The 16331-nt window shown below is 37.5% G+C and overlaps 1 protein-coding gene across 5 annotated transcripts in view; it reads left to right on the plus strand.

Moving 5' to 3' along the window:
- The window catches only part of RIC8B (RIC8 guanine nucleotide exchange factor B), a 120992-nt gene that overhangs the window by 62955 nt on the left and 41706 nt on the right, over positions 1 to 16331 (plus strand). For all 5 annotated transcript variants that reach the window (XR_014297421.1, XM_082665653.1, XM_082665655.1 and 2 more), the window contains 3 exons: positions 6713 to 6941; positions 7693 to 7788; positions 12931 to 13075. Coding sequence is in view for 4 of the 5 variants with exons in the window: in XM_082665653.1 (XP_082521779.1) it covers positions 6713 to 6941; positions 7693 to 7788; positions 12931 to 13075 (470 nt within the window). In the remaining variant the exon portion in view is untranslated. The remainder of the gene's footprint in view (positions 1 to 6712; positions 6942 to 7692; positions 7789 to 12930; positions 13076 to 16331) is intronic.

Consider the following 16331-nt stretch of genomic DNA (forward strand, 5'->3'; position numbering starts at 1 on the left):
TGCAGCACTGTTTACAATAGCCAGGTCATGGAAGCAGCCTAAATGCCCATCGACAGACAAATGGAGAAAGAAGATGTGGTACATATATACAATGGAATATTACTCAGCCATAAAAAGGAACGAAATTGGGTCATTTGTAGAGATGTGGATGGACCTAGAGACTGTCATACAGAGTGAAGTAAGTCAGAAGGAGAAAAACAAGTATCGTATATTAACGCATATATGTGGAACCTAGAAAAATGGTACTGATGAACAGGTTTGTAGGGCAGAAATAGAGACACAGGTGTAGAGAACAAATGTATGGATACCAAGGGGGGAAAGTGGGGGTGGTGGTGGTGTGATGAAATGGGAGATTGGGATTAACATATATACACTAATAATGTATAAAATGGATAACTAATAAGAACCTGCTGTATAAAAAAATAAATAAAATTGAAAAATGGAAAAAAAAAGTACTTACCTCCCTGCTTTTTTTTGTTGTTCTTTGTTTAAACCAATTCATTTTATCTCACATATTTAAGGGGACAGTTTAGTACCTAATGACACCTCATTACAGTGCTAAGCATAATGTCTGTTTTTTCTAGCTTTATTGAGACATAATTGACATATAACATTGTATACATTTAAGGTGTACAGTGTGTTGATTTGATACACATATTGCAAAATGTAAAATGTAAAAAAAGTAAGCGTGTCTTACACATGGCAGACTTCTAAAAAATGTTTGAAAATTGAACCATTTCATTTTGGTTTATATTTATTAACTGAGAACTTACTATGTGTTAGGCACTATGTTGAGCTCTAGAGGCAACGAAGGTGAATACAGTATAATCTTTGTTCTCCAGGGCTCACCAACTAGGGGGTAAAAGAGGCTGCTAAGTGAATAAGTGCACTTGTTTTGATGAGTGTTGTGTTAGACATAAACAAGTTTATATAGGTATACAGAAAAAGGAGAGTTCGGAGAGATTGGGGAGAGGGTTTTTTTCTTTTTGTTATTAAAACTCTTAGCTCTTTAACCTAATTCTCACTGTGAATAACAGTTATCTAGGTGAACAGATATTATCTGAACTATAGCTGAGTACCATGCTAGGTTCCTGAAGGATTCCACACCATAGTGCATAGTCTGGAGGAACATAGAGTATAAATGGGGAAACAAGACATGAATATTATGAAAAGTTAAATAACAATCAAGAAAAGAATAGAAGAGGTGTCACAAGATAGTTTTTGCGTAGTTTCCCAGTAAATTAATTATCCAAATAATAATTGCTAATAGAATTCAGATAACATGCTCACTATGGTCTAGCATGATGAGGAAAGTCTTCCTCACTCATACTGTACCTGTTCTCCATCCTCATCCAGACCTCTGGTCCCCTGGTGATTCCTTTTTCTCCTACCTGTAAGCCTCCTTAAGGTTTCCTTTCTTCCCTCTCTATTCTAAAGCATTGGTTCATCATTTGGTTCATCTCCCTCTACTCCCTAATTGTCCTGTCCTGCCAGTGTTCAAGCGCCTAACCCCAGATCTGTCAGACCACCTTCTTTCTCCAGTTCTAAACTCAAGCTGCTCTGTCCTGTAGGAAAGTTTTACCTAACCTGACAGACTGGTCCATCCTTTCCACTGCACGCAGAGTTGTTTTTCAAAAAGTAACTCTGCTTAGAATCCTCTTGTGGCTCCCCTCTGTCTTTATGATTAAGAGCAAACTTATTTTGTCACTATGCATTTATTAATGATCCGCAAATGCATCTGGGAAATGTGTTTTTCTGGCTTCTGCACCTACTCCTTTGCCAGCACAACTCTGGTTTAAGGTCATCAGTAACCCATTTGGCCATAACATGTATCTCATTATGGCAATCCCCTTTATAATCCCCCTTCCCCACTCTACACACTCATACACACACTTTTTTTGTCTTATGCCTACTAAGGCCCTGTCCTTTAGAGGCCTTGTCCTTTGCTTTAGACTTAGGAACCTGTTTTCATTTCCCCACAGATACCATATTCTCTCATTCTTCCAGATATTTGCTGTTCCCTCCTATGGTATAGTATGTCTCCTGTTCAAAAGCTCCTTAATAGCTGCCATTTACTATGTACCAGGCAGAGTGCTTTGCATGCCTTTTTTCATTTAATCCTCACATCAACCTGATGGGATAAATTTATTTCCCTTTACTTTAGAATTAAGGACACCAAGGCCTAGAATAGGTCATGTAATTTGCCCAAGGCACACATTTCTAGGAGGCAACTTACAATTCAACCCATTGCTCTACAAATTATGTTATGCTGTCTTCTCTTAGGAAAAGGAGCATATTTTATTTATTTTTGTATACTTAGCATCTAGTACAAGGCATAGTAAATATTTGTTGAGAATAAAGTGAGACTTGAGCTAATCTTAAAGAATGAGACCATTCTAAACAGGAGAAAACATGGACAAATACAGAAATGAGACTATGTCTACAGCATACTTAGAGAACAATGACCAGGTCCCTATGGGTTAACACTTTGCCACCTGGATTTGCTGTTCCAGTCTTCTTTTGCCCTTTGCAGTAAACCTCCTCTAGGTATCGACTATCTGATTCTTCTACTATTCTCTCTTGAATCTAGTCTACTCAGGTTTTAGTCCCACTACACCAGAATGGCTATTATTAAGGTCACTTCTGTGTTTCTAAATCCAGTCACTTGATCTGTCCACATCATTTGACCACATGTGATCACTCCATTCTTACCGATATACTTTCTTCCAGGATACCATCCTATCTTGGTTTCCCTCCTACCTCACTAGTTGTAATTTCTTCCTCTCCCACTCAGCCTCTGGATGGTAGAGTGCCCCAGGCCTATCTCTCATAATCTGTCAATCCACACTCACTCCTTTACTGATCTAATCCAGTCTTGGTCTTTAAATACCATCTACATGCTAATGACTCCTCAGTTTATATCTCTAGTCCAGATCTCCCTCCCTGATCTCCCTGACTCTTACGGTTAACTTCCTGTTAACATCTCCATTTGGAAGTATAACAGACATTCCAAACTTAACATATCCAAGATTACACTCTTACTCTTCCCCTAAAATGTTGTTTCTCCTGCAGTGTTTCCCATTTCAATTTATGGCAACTCTAGCTTTCCACTTGCTAAGGCTAGAACCGTGGATTCTCACACCCCACAACTAGCCTATCAGGAAATCTTCAAAATGTATCCAGATCTGACCACTGCACTGTTACCACCGTGTTCATTCACCTGAGTTATTATAATAACACCCTAACTGGTTGGCCTTCCTCATCTTTGACATCCTACTAGTTGTTCTCAACACAGTAGCCAGAGTGATCCTTTTAACATAAGGATAGAGTATATTACTATGCCAAGCCCTGTAGTGGTTCCCCATTTCATTCAGGGTAAAAACTAAAGTAATAATAGCCTGTAAAACCAATCTGGACCCCTGTTACCCAGCTGAGCTCCTGTCCCACTCCTCGCCCTGTGTGTGGTGGTTCAGCCACACCAACTTCATTGCAGTTCTTCATACATGCCACTACTCCTGCCCTGGGGCCTTTGCTCCTGCCCTTCTTCCTGGAACGCCCTTTCTGTATGTAGTCACAGGGCTCACTCCCTAACTTCCTTTAAGTCTTTGCTTAAATGACACCATCTCAGTGAGGTTGTTCAGACTACCCTATTCAAAATTACAACTCACACGTCCTGTTTACCTCCTGAATTTTACCCTCAGACCATTTATCACCTTCTACCTTCTATTCAATTAACTTCTTTTGTTTGTTTACTTTTTTTTTTTTTTTTTTTTTTTTTTTTTGCGGTACGCCCGGGCCTCTCACTGTTGTGGCCTCTCCTGTTGCGGGACGCGCAGGCTCAGCGGCCATGGCTCACGGGCCCAGCCGCTCTGCGGCATGTGGGATCTTCCCGGACCGGGGCACGAACCCGTGTCCTCTGCATCGGCAGGCGGACTCTCAACCACTGCGCCGTCAGGGAAGCCCTGTTTGTTTACTTTTAATTGACTGTTCTCTACATGCTAGAAAATAAGCTCCAGAAGGGCAGGGATTTATTTCTATTTTCTTCATAATACCTGCCTAAAAAATTCCTGGCATAAGTAATCAATAAATAATTACTGAACTGAGTTAGACTAAAGTAAACTTAGGTATTTACATGTGAAAATCTTTTGGAGATCTTGAGGTTCATTTAAGTAGATTTTCCAGCCATGAAAAACGATATGTGAGCCCCAAATGTAAAGAAGATACATTTGACCAGGAAAGTTTGCCAACAGCTGTAGGTCTGCTTGTACTGTTATCATGCTCCTTAGTGTCATCTGGTATTAAATTGTTTAGCCCCTCGATTGATACAGGCCTGGATTTTAGGTTGCCTTCCTTCTCCCACAGCTATCAAGGCTTTAATCAGAGCATTAAGGAGCTCTAAATAGGCCCTGCTTTTGAATCTGCATATCAGGAGGGGGCTGGGAGTATGAGTGGGAGGATGTCATGTCCCAGTGATTAATGATCTCGAGGAAGCTGAAAAGGGGAGAGTAATATACACAGTACTTCTACCCCCTGGAGTAGGAATGCAAACACCATTGTGCAGATCTGTGCATAGTCACTGACTTCCTGGTAGCTGGAGAATTTCATACACTCTTCTACCACAAATAAAACTGTCAGAGAAGTGACAGCTCAAAAAGCTGGCTTTCCTTACTTAAAAAGAATAGCTCAAACACAGTGAGCCAGAAAATTAATTTTGTAGTTGTTTGGGAACCCAGTTGTTTAATAAGAAACGAGAAAATGGGAACTTTTCTTGAAAAGCCTAAAACCTCCAAATATTTGTTGAATCAAACTCTACGTTTGGTTTCTTAAATTTACGAAATTCCTGGAAACTGCTTATTTTAAATGAATTTAGAGGGAAGCATTCCTTTGTAATGAAATGCATTGCCTTAAACTTTTCAGTGTGGTCTCTATGGTAGATTCAGAGAATCATACTACTGGTGGACTCCAGCCTATTGCTCTATGTGTTGAAAAAAATCTAACATTTCAAAGTGGCTTTTACAGTTTTAGAAAGTAATTCTAAGGTAGAGTTCTATTTTTTTTTTCTTTTAACCCCAGTGAATCTATGATATTTAATAACAGTTTCCAAATGCTTAAGTCAGAAGTGCAATATATTTATCTATAGATAAGGAACTACAGATGTTTGCAAAAATTTTAAAAGGAAAGTTTGAGGGAAAAGCATCGTATTTCAGCCAATTGCAATTATTTACAAATAATCAAAATTAGAAACATTGTTGAATAGTAGTAGTAGTAATAGCAGCAGCAGCAGCAGTAGTAGATTCTTAGTGGGGACAACCAAATAACTTGTATTTTACCAGGAACCTTTCATTTATAGGACTTGTTAAATTATTTTTGTTCTTGGTTCTGATTTTTTGGTGCCCTTTACATTACCAGTTATTGTTCTCCATTGTCTACTTTTTCAACTTTGAGTTCTTATGAATTTTTTTTCCCGTAATATAAAAAGAAAAAAAAGAAATATTCATTCTTGGGGAAATGCAGCCACACTTCAGGGTAAAGGAGAGAAAATATTTTGTATTTTATTTCTGTTTTGTTGTTGTTTATTTTGTTTTATATTTGAGGGTGTCACTATAATCTAAATTAAAAGGAACTACTATGGGCTAAATTAAGACAGCATCAGTTAGATTAAGCCCTGAATTTGGTTTCCAAGTGGTTAGACTTTTAAATTGTATTTGCAAGAGTTTATTTTTAGTCAGGATGCAGTTATTTTTAGATCTGCTTCTCTGTCACTAGGAAATGTAATGCCTGTCTCTCCATTGTTGTTTATCAGGAAGTTCTGAGGCACAGACTTTTAAGATCCAGTTAGCACAGAACACCACCTCTCCTTTTAAAAGAAAAAATATGAAATAATGCATGAAGGAAAATATATGAATTGAGAGCATGTCTAATTTTTAAATTGTTAGTGTCAAACACTAACAATTTTAATTTTAATCTCTTATACACTGAGCAATGAATGGAACAAGATTTTTAGGGAAAAAAAATACAAGGTTTGGGTTCCCCCTACTGGTGTGCATCCCAGGCTCATTATTTCATTAATACATAGAAAGAAAGGCCTAGGGGGATAGAGATTTGAAGTAGCTATGTTGGCCTCTTTTAAAGAAATCTGGGGACGACAGGAGAAAAAGCACCATTTACCATTTTCTGCAAATGTCTTATGAAATAAGGGATGATCTAAAAATTGTATTTCTGTATCTAGAAAGGACAAAATTTAATCCTACAATATTTGGTTTTTAATGTTGTTGCTTCTGTGATAAGCTGCTTATATACAGTGTTCCTCAAATGCTTTATGTTGTAATCTAAGGAATAATAAGACATCAGTGAATCCACAAAAGGATTTAAAATCCCAAGGAAAAACTGCAAATCTAGTATTGTATCATAATAAAATTAAAGAGCTAGTGTTAAAGCTCACTAATTCCTATTTTAGCATTTCAGAAAGTGACATGACATCATATGATTGTGTGTCCATTTAACATCTGTTCTTTCTAATTTGTCATGTGCGTATTTGAAACAGTTCTCTTTATTTTCTGTTAGTCAGTAAATGCCAAATAATATTAAAGGCTCATTTTGAAAAAGAAGAATTTTAATTGACTCCTAAAAGTCACTTCTGAACTTATTATGTTTGTGTTTTAAAGGACTAGTCAGTCAAATTAAAATATTGTCTTTTTAAATTGCTTTTCAGCAATGCAGTCAACCTTTTAAGCAATGTTCCAGTCTCTTATTTGGATGTTCTCATTTGTCCATTAACCCATGAAGAAACAGCCCCAGAAGCAACGACGCTAGATGAACTGCCCAGTGATAAAACAGCTGAGAAAGAAACAGTTTTGAAAAATAATACCATGGTATACAATGGTATGAATATGGAGGCCATTCATGTTTTACTTAGTTTTATGGAGAAGAGAATAGACAAGGTAAGACTGATAAAATTGAGAAGATGCTTCTAAAGAATGTAATTGTACACACATACAGGCATCACAGGATGTGATTTTTGAATCTAAGCTCTTTTTTTATAGCTGACATCTTGAACAATTATTTATACTCCAGAAAGCATTTTACTGTAGTAAATGATAAATTGCTGAAACCAAGTGAATTTATTTGTTTAAAGCTGAAAATTGTGTTGATGCGACACCAAAATTGTGACTAGAGCCTGAAAACAAAAGAAAAAGTAATTACTTTTCTATGTAGGTATTTTGTAAGTTCTAGAAGTAAAAATATCTCCCCCCCAAAACTTGATGATAACTACTTTCCATAACACCTAAAAGACATCTTTAAAAGAAATTTGTCAATTTTCCATTTGTTGTAAGCTGCTTATTTTCTCTTTTCTGTCACTTGCTTTGTCGAGTATCTGTATTAAAAGGCAGCAAGTTAGGATGGGTTGGTCATCAAAACCTTCGCCTTGTTTAAGCCCATTTGCTGAGCCAGTGAGGACCCTAAAAAATGTAGAAAAAATCCAGGAAGGATAAAAATGGGCATTAGTAAACATGAAGATAACTAATGAAATGGAAATATTTTTAGGAAAATAATTTTTAAAATAGTTTGTACAGCTTTGGTAACATAAAGGTGTCTCCCTCTCAAAAAAAGAGTATTAATATACTCAGTTATATGAAGAAAAGTAAACTGTTAGAAACTAAACTAATGCAGCATGTATGGTTTTCTTTGTAGGGAAGCAGCTATAGAGAGGGTCTAACTCCAGTTCTCAGCTTATTAACAGAATGTTCCAGAGCCCATCGAAACATCAGAAAATTTCTCAAAGATCAGGTAACTGTTTAATGCATATTAACATCTCAAAGTTAATCTTATATGTGTTTTTTTAACATAAAATTAATGAGTCAAATTCTATCACAGTTATTTTCTTTCAGAATGTCAGAAACTCAAAAAAGTTAGTGTTAAATCTTTGAAATCTTCCTAATCCAGAAATAAGTGACCCGGTCTATTTTTTTTAGTCATTCATTCATTTACTCAACAAATATTTATTGAGATCTGTGTGCTGTATTCTAAGCATTGAAATACAAATGAAGTCTTTGCTTTGTGGAGTTTCCCTTATTGTAGGAGGACAAAAAGTAAATAAATATATGATACAATGGCAAGTAGTGATAACTGTTCGGAAGAAAGATACAGGGGAAGGGAAAACTTAAGGGAATAAGGAAGAACCTCTCTGAGGAAATGACATTTGAGCAGAAACTTGGATAAGTAAGGAAAGGATCTTTGAGAATATCTGGAAGAGGATATTCTCTGAGAATAGTTCTGAGAATATTCTGGAAGAGAAATGTACCAGACAGAACGAATTCAAAGTCCCTGGATGAGAGGATGCTTTGGTATGCTTAAGGAAAAGCAAGAAGGCTGGAGAACATTGTGCGAGGGGGAGAGTGGTAGATGAAGTAAAAGAGGTAAGCAAGAACCAAATAATGTAAGGTTGTACAGGAATTTTGATTTTCTTCTAAGTGAGAAGGGAAAGCATTGGACTGTTCTGAGAAGGGACGTGATGTGACCTCATTTATATTTAAAGATATTCTGGCTACTATATATAAGATAGACTAAAGGAGTGTGAGTAGATGTGAGGAGACCAGCCCAAAAGAGAGCTGATGATGAAGGTTCGGAGTAAGATGGTAGTAGTTGGAGTTCATGGTAAGAAGTCATCTTCCTACCTCTGCATCTACTGTCTGTCTGCATCTATCTGTACCCCCATGTCCTATGTCTCCCCGCTCTATCACAAGGGATGAATTGTCCCTGCTTCCTTCTGTGGCCAGCCTCTGCACTCATATCCTGGATACCTTTCCCTCTCACCTCAAGAACTTTGCTCCTGCATTTACTCCCTCTCTTTCTTCTTATATTAATCTTTTTTTTTTAATGTACTGGATCATTTTTGTCTGCACCCAAACACATCTTCCATCTTAAAAGCAGAAAAACCTTCCCTTAATCCCACTTCTCAAGCTGCCTCTCCATTTCTCTTCTCTTCTTTATGCAGTGTTCCTCAGGAGAGTTTTCTGTGCTCACCCACTCTCTTCCTTTTACTCATTTTGATTCTCTTCTGAACCCACTGTAATTAGGTTTTCATGCTTTTCACTCTACTACAAAGGTGTTTGTCAAACATCATCAACCCGATATTGCCAAATCTAATAGTTCTCAAATCTTTTTTTTATTCCCCGGTAACATTTTGATGTAATTAAGTATTCTCTCCTACTTGAAGTACCTTCTTCACTTGGTGTCTAGGACACAACAGGGAACTTCTTCTTTGCAGTGTTTGAGCTCCCCAAGGCAATATTATCTTTGTCTCCATTTCTACTCTCTTGTTGGTCTCATTCAACAGCCATGGTTTTGAAAGTCATCTATTCACTGATGACTCGCAAATTTCTGTCTCTACCCTTGACCTGTCCCCTAAGCTCCAGACTTATATAACATACTGCCTACTCATCTCCTCCCCTTGGATGTGTAGTAGGTATCTTAAGTTAACGTATCCCAAACTAATCTCTTGATTTCCCATCCCTCCCCACCCTGTCTTCCCCTTCTTTCCTCATTCACTACATGGTACCACCATTCACCCCATTGTTCACTTATTGCCATATAGAATTTCTCTTAATAAATTAACTAGGTTCATTTTCCCCCATATGTTTATGGTCAAGATTTAATAAGCACTTTACTGTGTGTAGAGCACATTAATAGATATTGCTGATAAGGAGAAATTAGAAAGTAGGGACTCTTATCTTTGAAGAATTTATAGTCTATTGGAAGACTAGCTACCATCAAAGCATGAATAATCATTTAAGCAAAATAAATTAGTTAATTGATGAGTTAAGGTCATTTCCAAGTTTGATTATTTTAAGACATTCTATCATGACTAGGAGGACTTGGTGGAGAATAATAAATGAAAATACTTTGTGTTCTATATTTTAGCTTTTTCACAGAGGAGATCCACGTTCAACTAAACTGTTTAGATTTTGCCATCTCTAACCAGGATAGCCCCCCTAAAATCTGTTTGTTAAACAGATTATTTATATGAAGGTCTTGGACTATACATTATGTAGATACAAAAGATTGTGAGACCCACTCCTTATCCTCAAAGAAATACTACAGTACAGATAAAGAAGGAGACATGACAAGTAAAAGATAACTAAAGAAAGATACAAGGCACGATACAGAAATCCACTTTCTTTCTGAGGAAGATGCACTATAGACTGTGAGGATCAAGAAGGGCAGAACTTAAAGTAACAGATGATTAACTTTGATAATAGTGTAAATGGAACCATGGCTAATTAATTATTGTGCCCCATAGTTAATTCCTGATTAAATCCAAGTCGTGCATACCCAAAGTAAATTGGTCTTGAGTATTCAGTATTTGGGCAGGTAGAAAGAGAACAGATGGTAGAAATTACTGATTCAGATTGGATTCATCTGGAGAGGCTAATAGAAGAGATGAAGATGCTATGGATTTGAAAGAGGAACTGGACAAGATTTCTCAAAGAAAAGAAAAAATTTAATGGAGGGTAGTATTTGGGGGGAAATAGAAATGCTCCGTACATATGCAGTTAGGGCGTGATATGTAACAATGAAGACTATAAAATTTCACTTCAAAAACTTGTTAAGGAACCCAAAACATAGCTAAGAAAATTTTTGTGTGATAACCTTTATTAATAGATACTATACTCTGGAACTGTAGGTACATACCACATGAAATCATTTGTTACATGTCTCATTCCTCTAGAAATGGGAGATAATCACAAAGAGCATTTTGCTCTATCCTACCAGAGATATTGAAACACGGATTCTATAAACACTTTGGGTAGATTACTCAGTTTTCTGAGATTTAGTTTCCGGGTTTTTTTCACAGCTGTATCTCCAGGGCCTCCAGTACCTCCTGATACATGGTAGGTACTCCGTATAGAAAGAGATAAGGAAGGAAGGAAGTCAGCTGAATGGATTAAATAAAAAATAATATACACATAAAGAGTCTGGTATAGTAAATTATAATTTGACTTTGTGTCTATCTTCATTTCCTAGCATAGTGCCTAGCTTATAGAAGGCACTTTTAAAAAGTTACTTGAATTAATTCATTCTTCCTTCAATCATCAAATATTTGTCGAAACCTGTAATATGCCGGGCACTGAGAGCAGTACACAAAAGAGAAAGAAATCCCTGCCCCCATGGAACTGACTTGTGGAAGAAGGCAGACAATAAAGAAAGAAATATATACTGTGTTAGGTGGTGATAAGTGCTGTGAGGAAGATTAAAGCAGAGGTAGGGGGGTTAAAAAAAGAGAATGCTGAAGGTTAATTATATAGGGTGGTCAGGGAATGTCTTCCTATAAATAACATTTGAACAGAGACCTGAAGAAAGTAAGGGAATGAGGCAAGCCAGTTTCCAGAAAAAGAGTTTCTGGGCAGAGGGAACAGCAAATGCAAAGACCATGAGGTAGGAAAGTGCTCGGTGAGTATAAAGAGTTCCATGGAGGTTTGTGAGACTATAGCAGTGTAAGCAAGGAATATAATAGAAATTAAGTCAGAAAAGAAGCAGGAAGCCACATTATGTGAAACTTAAGGAATTTGGAAGGACCTCATCTTTTACTATGAGTGAGATGAGAAGCCATGGGAACTGGAGGACTTTGTGAAGAGGAGTGACATGATCTGACTTTCAAAGGATCATCCTAGCTGCTATGTAATAGATCATAGAAGGACCAGGATGGAAGCAGGGATGACTTAGGAGACTGTGGTAATAGTTCAGATGAGAAATATTGGTAGCTTGAATTTGGTAATACTAGAGGAGATAGTGAGAAGTTGTTGGGTTATGGATATAATTCAAAGGTAGAGCCAGAATAATTTGCTGATGGATTGGATGTGGGATGTGAAAGAGAGGAATCAAGGCTGTTTCCAAGGTGTTTGCAGTAAACAGTTGGAAGAACAGACTTGCTATTTAATGAGATGGAAAACTGTAGAAGGAACAGCTTTGTTGGGAGCTTCAATATTCTGCTTAGGACATGCTAAATTTGAGAAGCCTATAAAAGTCTGGAGGTCATGGAAGAAATCAAGATAGACATATACTTTAGGGAGTTATCAGTAAATAGAGACCATACAAAGCCGTAAAACTGGATGAGATCACCAATAGAGAGTGAAAATAGTAAAGAAATGTTGCCCAAGAACTTAACCCTTGAATATTCCAGCACTTAAACACAAAAGGATAAAAGAGAACTGGCACAGAGGCTAAGATGAAGCAACCAGTGTGGAGAACCAAAAGAGGAGGGGTCTGGGTGGATGCATGGATGGGTGAGTGAGTGAGCAAACAAACAGATAAACCAAGCAAGTTATGTAATTCCTCTGAGGATCAGTCTATAAAATAGGGGTGATAGTGATGTTACTACCTCGTTTGCAAGGTTCCTGTGAGGGTTGATTATAGAGAATGTATGCATATCATCTATTACAGCAACTAGCACATAAGAAGTACTCAATAATTAATAACCATTTTATTATAAAATAAAACAACTAGAAAACATATGTACAGGGTTTTTGGTATTTTTTAGTAAACAATGAAAATGCTGCAGGAATTAAAAGAAGGGAAAAATCAATATGAGTCAGGGTATTAAGGAAGAAAGAGAAATTTGACCCAGACTTTAACATGGATTTTGATAGAGGCAGCAGGGGCATTCCAGGTGCTGAGATGAGTAAAAACTCAGGAATGGGTTTGAATATATCATGGTGGTACAGTGAAGAGATGTTTCACTTCAAATGAAATTTCATTACAGGCATGAAATTATTTGAGGTTTGTTTTTTGTTTAGCTTTATTCTATTTGGAAGCAAACCTATTTAGTTTTTAATGTTTTTTCTACTCTTAAAAAACTAAGCTCGGTTGGTACCATTCTCGCTTACTCTAATACTTAAACGATTGATGATGGTTTTGCATTTGTGCCATTAGGTTTTACCACCATTGAGGGATGTGACAAATCGACCTGAAGTTGGCTCAACTGTGAGAAATAAGCTGGTGCGCCTCATGACACATGTTGACCTGGGAGTCAAGCAAATTGCTGCTGAATTCCTTTTTGTCCTTTGCAAAGAGAGAGGTAGGTTAAACTCTATTTGCCCTCTACTTTTTCATCTTTCTGAGGGAATTTGAGAAATGTTTCTGTTATTAGTGGCCATCTCATTCCACTCTTTTCAGAGCTTATTCTCTTATATGTTCCATTAGAGGGCTTGAGCAGATAATAAAAAGTAATAATTTAAAAACATTTTCTATATGCTTCTGAATTCATTGAGACATGCAGGCAGATACACTACCAAACACACTCACGTTTAAACTTTGCCTTCTGTCTCCTTAACCCAGGCTTCTTAATCTTGATGAGTCAGGACCTGGAGCCATTCTGAAAAATCTGCTTAAATAATTCAGGTGCTAATATCCTGATAACCAGGCAAAGGCCTGAGTTAGTTCCACTTTTTAATTCCTCTTGGAATTAAAGCTATGGAGTTTTGGTTTCTTCATTAAGTTCTTTAATCAGTAAATGCATAAGATATACCTCTTACCCTTGAGATGAGGGTAAGACAGAAGTAGAGAGAAACTAAAAAGTAACTATACTATAATAAATACTATTTTACAAGTATGTATAAAGTGATTGTCTTCTGAGATACATCTAACAATTTAAAATATTTCCTTAAATTATATGGATTAGGGCTTCCCTGGTAGTGGTTGAGGGTCCGCCTGCCGATGCAGGGGACACGGGTTCGTGCCCCAGTCCGGGAGGATTCCACATGCCGCGGAGCGGCTGGACCTGTGAGCCATGGCCGCTGAGCCTGCACGTCCGGAGCCTGTGCTCCGTGGCGGGAGAGGCCACAGCAGTGAGAGGCCCGCGTAACGCCAAAAAAAAAAAAAAAAAAATTATATGGATTATTTTGCTCTACAAAAGTTCTCTAAACAAGGAACTTTAACCAAGTTATTCAGATATTCTTACTATTTCTTTCTTCATCTCCTAGTTTATAAAAGTGCTAGTGTAAAAGTCCCAAATAAGCAGATTTTATATTATACTTTTTTAAGTACCCTAGTTTTGTGAGAGAGATAATTTAGAAATGAAAAACTTCACTCACTTCTCTCAAAATCTTCAGTCAGTTGAATTTTTTTCTCCCCTGCCAGTTTTATTGAGGTATGATTGACAAATAAGATTATATATATTTAAAGTATACAACATGATGATTTGATACACATACACATTGTGAAGTGATTACCACAGTCAGGTTAATTAACACATTCACCACCTCACATAGTTACGTGTGTTTGTGTGTGTGTGTGTGTGTGTGTGTGTGTGGTGTGAGAACACTTAATATTTACTCTCTTAGCAAATTTCAAGTGTATAATAAAGTATTATTAACTATAGTCATCATGCTGTATATTAGATCCCCAGAACTTATTAATCTTACAACTGAACTTACTCATCTTATAACTTGTACCCTTTGACCAGATCTCCCTGTTTCCCTACCCTCTATCCCCCGGTAACCACTGTTCTACTCTCTGTTTCTATGAGTTTGATTTTTTTTTTTCAGATTCTACATATAAGTGAGATCTACAGTATTTGCCTTTCTCTGTCTGGCTTATTCACTTAGCATAATGTTCTCTAGGTTCATCCATGTTGTTGCAAATAGTAGGATTTCCTTTGTCATGGCTGAATAATATTCATTTTATATACAGTTGACCCTTGACCAACACAAGTTTGAACTGCTCGGGTTCACTTAGATGTGGATATTTTTCTGTAAATACACACTACAGTACGACATGATCCATAGTAGGTTGGACCCACAGTTAGTTTGATCTGTGGATGTGGAACCACAAAATCAGAGATCAGACTATCAAATTATACACAGATTTTTGACTGCGTGAAGGGTAGGCGTCCCTAACCCTAGCGTTCCTTAAGGGTCAACTGTGTGTGTGTGTGTGTGTGTGTGTGTGTGTGTGTGTGTGCATACACATGCATGCATATACACACACACCTCCTTTATTCATCTGTTGATAGGCACTTAGCTTGTTTCCATATCTTGGCTATTGTGAATAATGCTGCAATGAACATGAGAGTTGAGATATCTCATAGGGATTCTGATTTCATTTCCTTTGGATATATACCCAGAAGTGGGATGCTGGATTATATTGTAGTTCTATATTTAATTTTTTTAGTAACCTCCATAGTGTTTTCCATAGTAGCTGCACCAATTTACCTTTCCACTAACAGTGCACAAGGGTTCCATCTTTGCCACATCCTCGCCAGCATTTGTTATCTCTTGTTTTTTGATAAAAGCCATCCTAATAGGTGTGAGGTGATCTCTTATTGTGGTTTTGACTTGCATTTCCCTGATGATTAGTGATGCCGAGCACCTTTTCATGTACCTGTTGGCCATCTGTATGCCTTTGGAAAAGTGTCTATTCAGGTCCTTTGTCTAATTTTTAATCGAATTATTTGGGGATTTTTGTTATTGAGTTGCATTCATTGAATTTTTTTTTTTTTTTTTTGTGGTATGCGGGCCTCTCACTGTTGTGGCCTCTCCCGTTGCGGAGCACAGGCTCCTGACGCGCAGGCTCAGCGGCCATGGCTCATGGGCCTAGCCGCTCCGCGGCATGTGGGATCTTCCCAGACTGGGGCACGAACCTGTGTCCCCTTCATCGGCAGATGGACTCTCAACCACTGCGCCAACAGGGAAGTCCACATACATTGAATTCTTAAACTTCATTTCTGATTAACTGGTACAACCACTTCAGTTACTGTTAAGATGGTATATTAGCAACATAATTTGATCAATATCATTACAATGATAATAAACACAACTATTATGTATTCATGTGCCAAACATTCTATGCCATAAACTCATTTAATTCTCATAAGGACTCTCTAAGGTAAACATTATTATTATTTCAATGTCATAAGTGAGGGAAGGGTCTTATCCAAGCTCATGCACTAGAGCTGTCTTTCCATTCTGCCATATTTCCTCTCATAATACAATTGACCCTTGAACAACATGGGTTTGAACTGCCCAGGTCCACTTATATGCAGATTCTTTTTTTAAAAATTTTATTTATTTATTATTATTATTTTGGCTGCCGTTGGGTCTTTGTTGCACGCGGCCTTTCTCTAGTTGCAGCAAGCAGGGGCTACTCTTTGTTGCGGTGCTCAGGCTTCTCATTGTGGTGGCTTTTCTTGTTGTGGAACACGGGCTCTAGACGCGTGGGCTTCATTAGTTGCAGCACGCAGGCTCAGTAGTTGTGGGTCACGGGCTCTAGAGCACAGGCTCAGTAGTTGTGGCGCACAGGCTTAGTTGCTCCGTGGCATGTGGGATCTTCCCAGA

The sequence above is a fragment of the Grampus griseus genome, assembly GCF_964374135.1.
Source record: "Grampus griseus genome assembly, chromosome: 11".
Taxonomy (NCBI): Eukaryota; Metazoa; Chordata; class Mammalia; order Artiodactyla; family Delphinidae; genus Grampus; species Grampus griseus.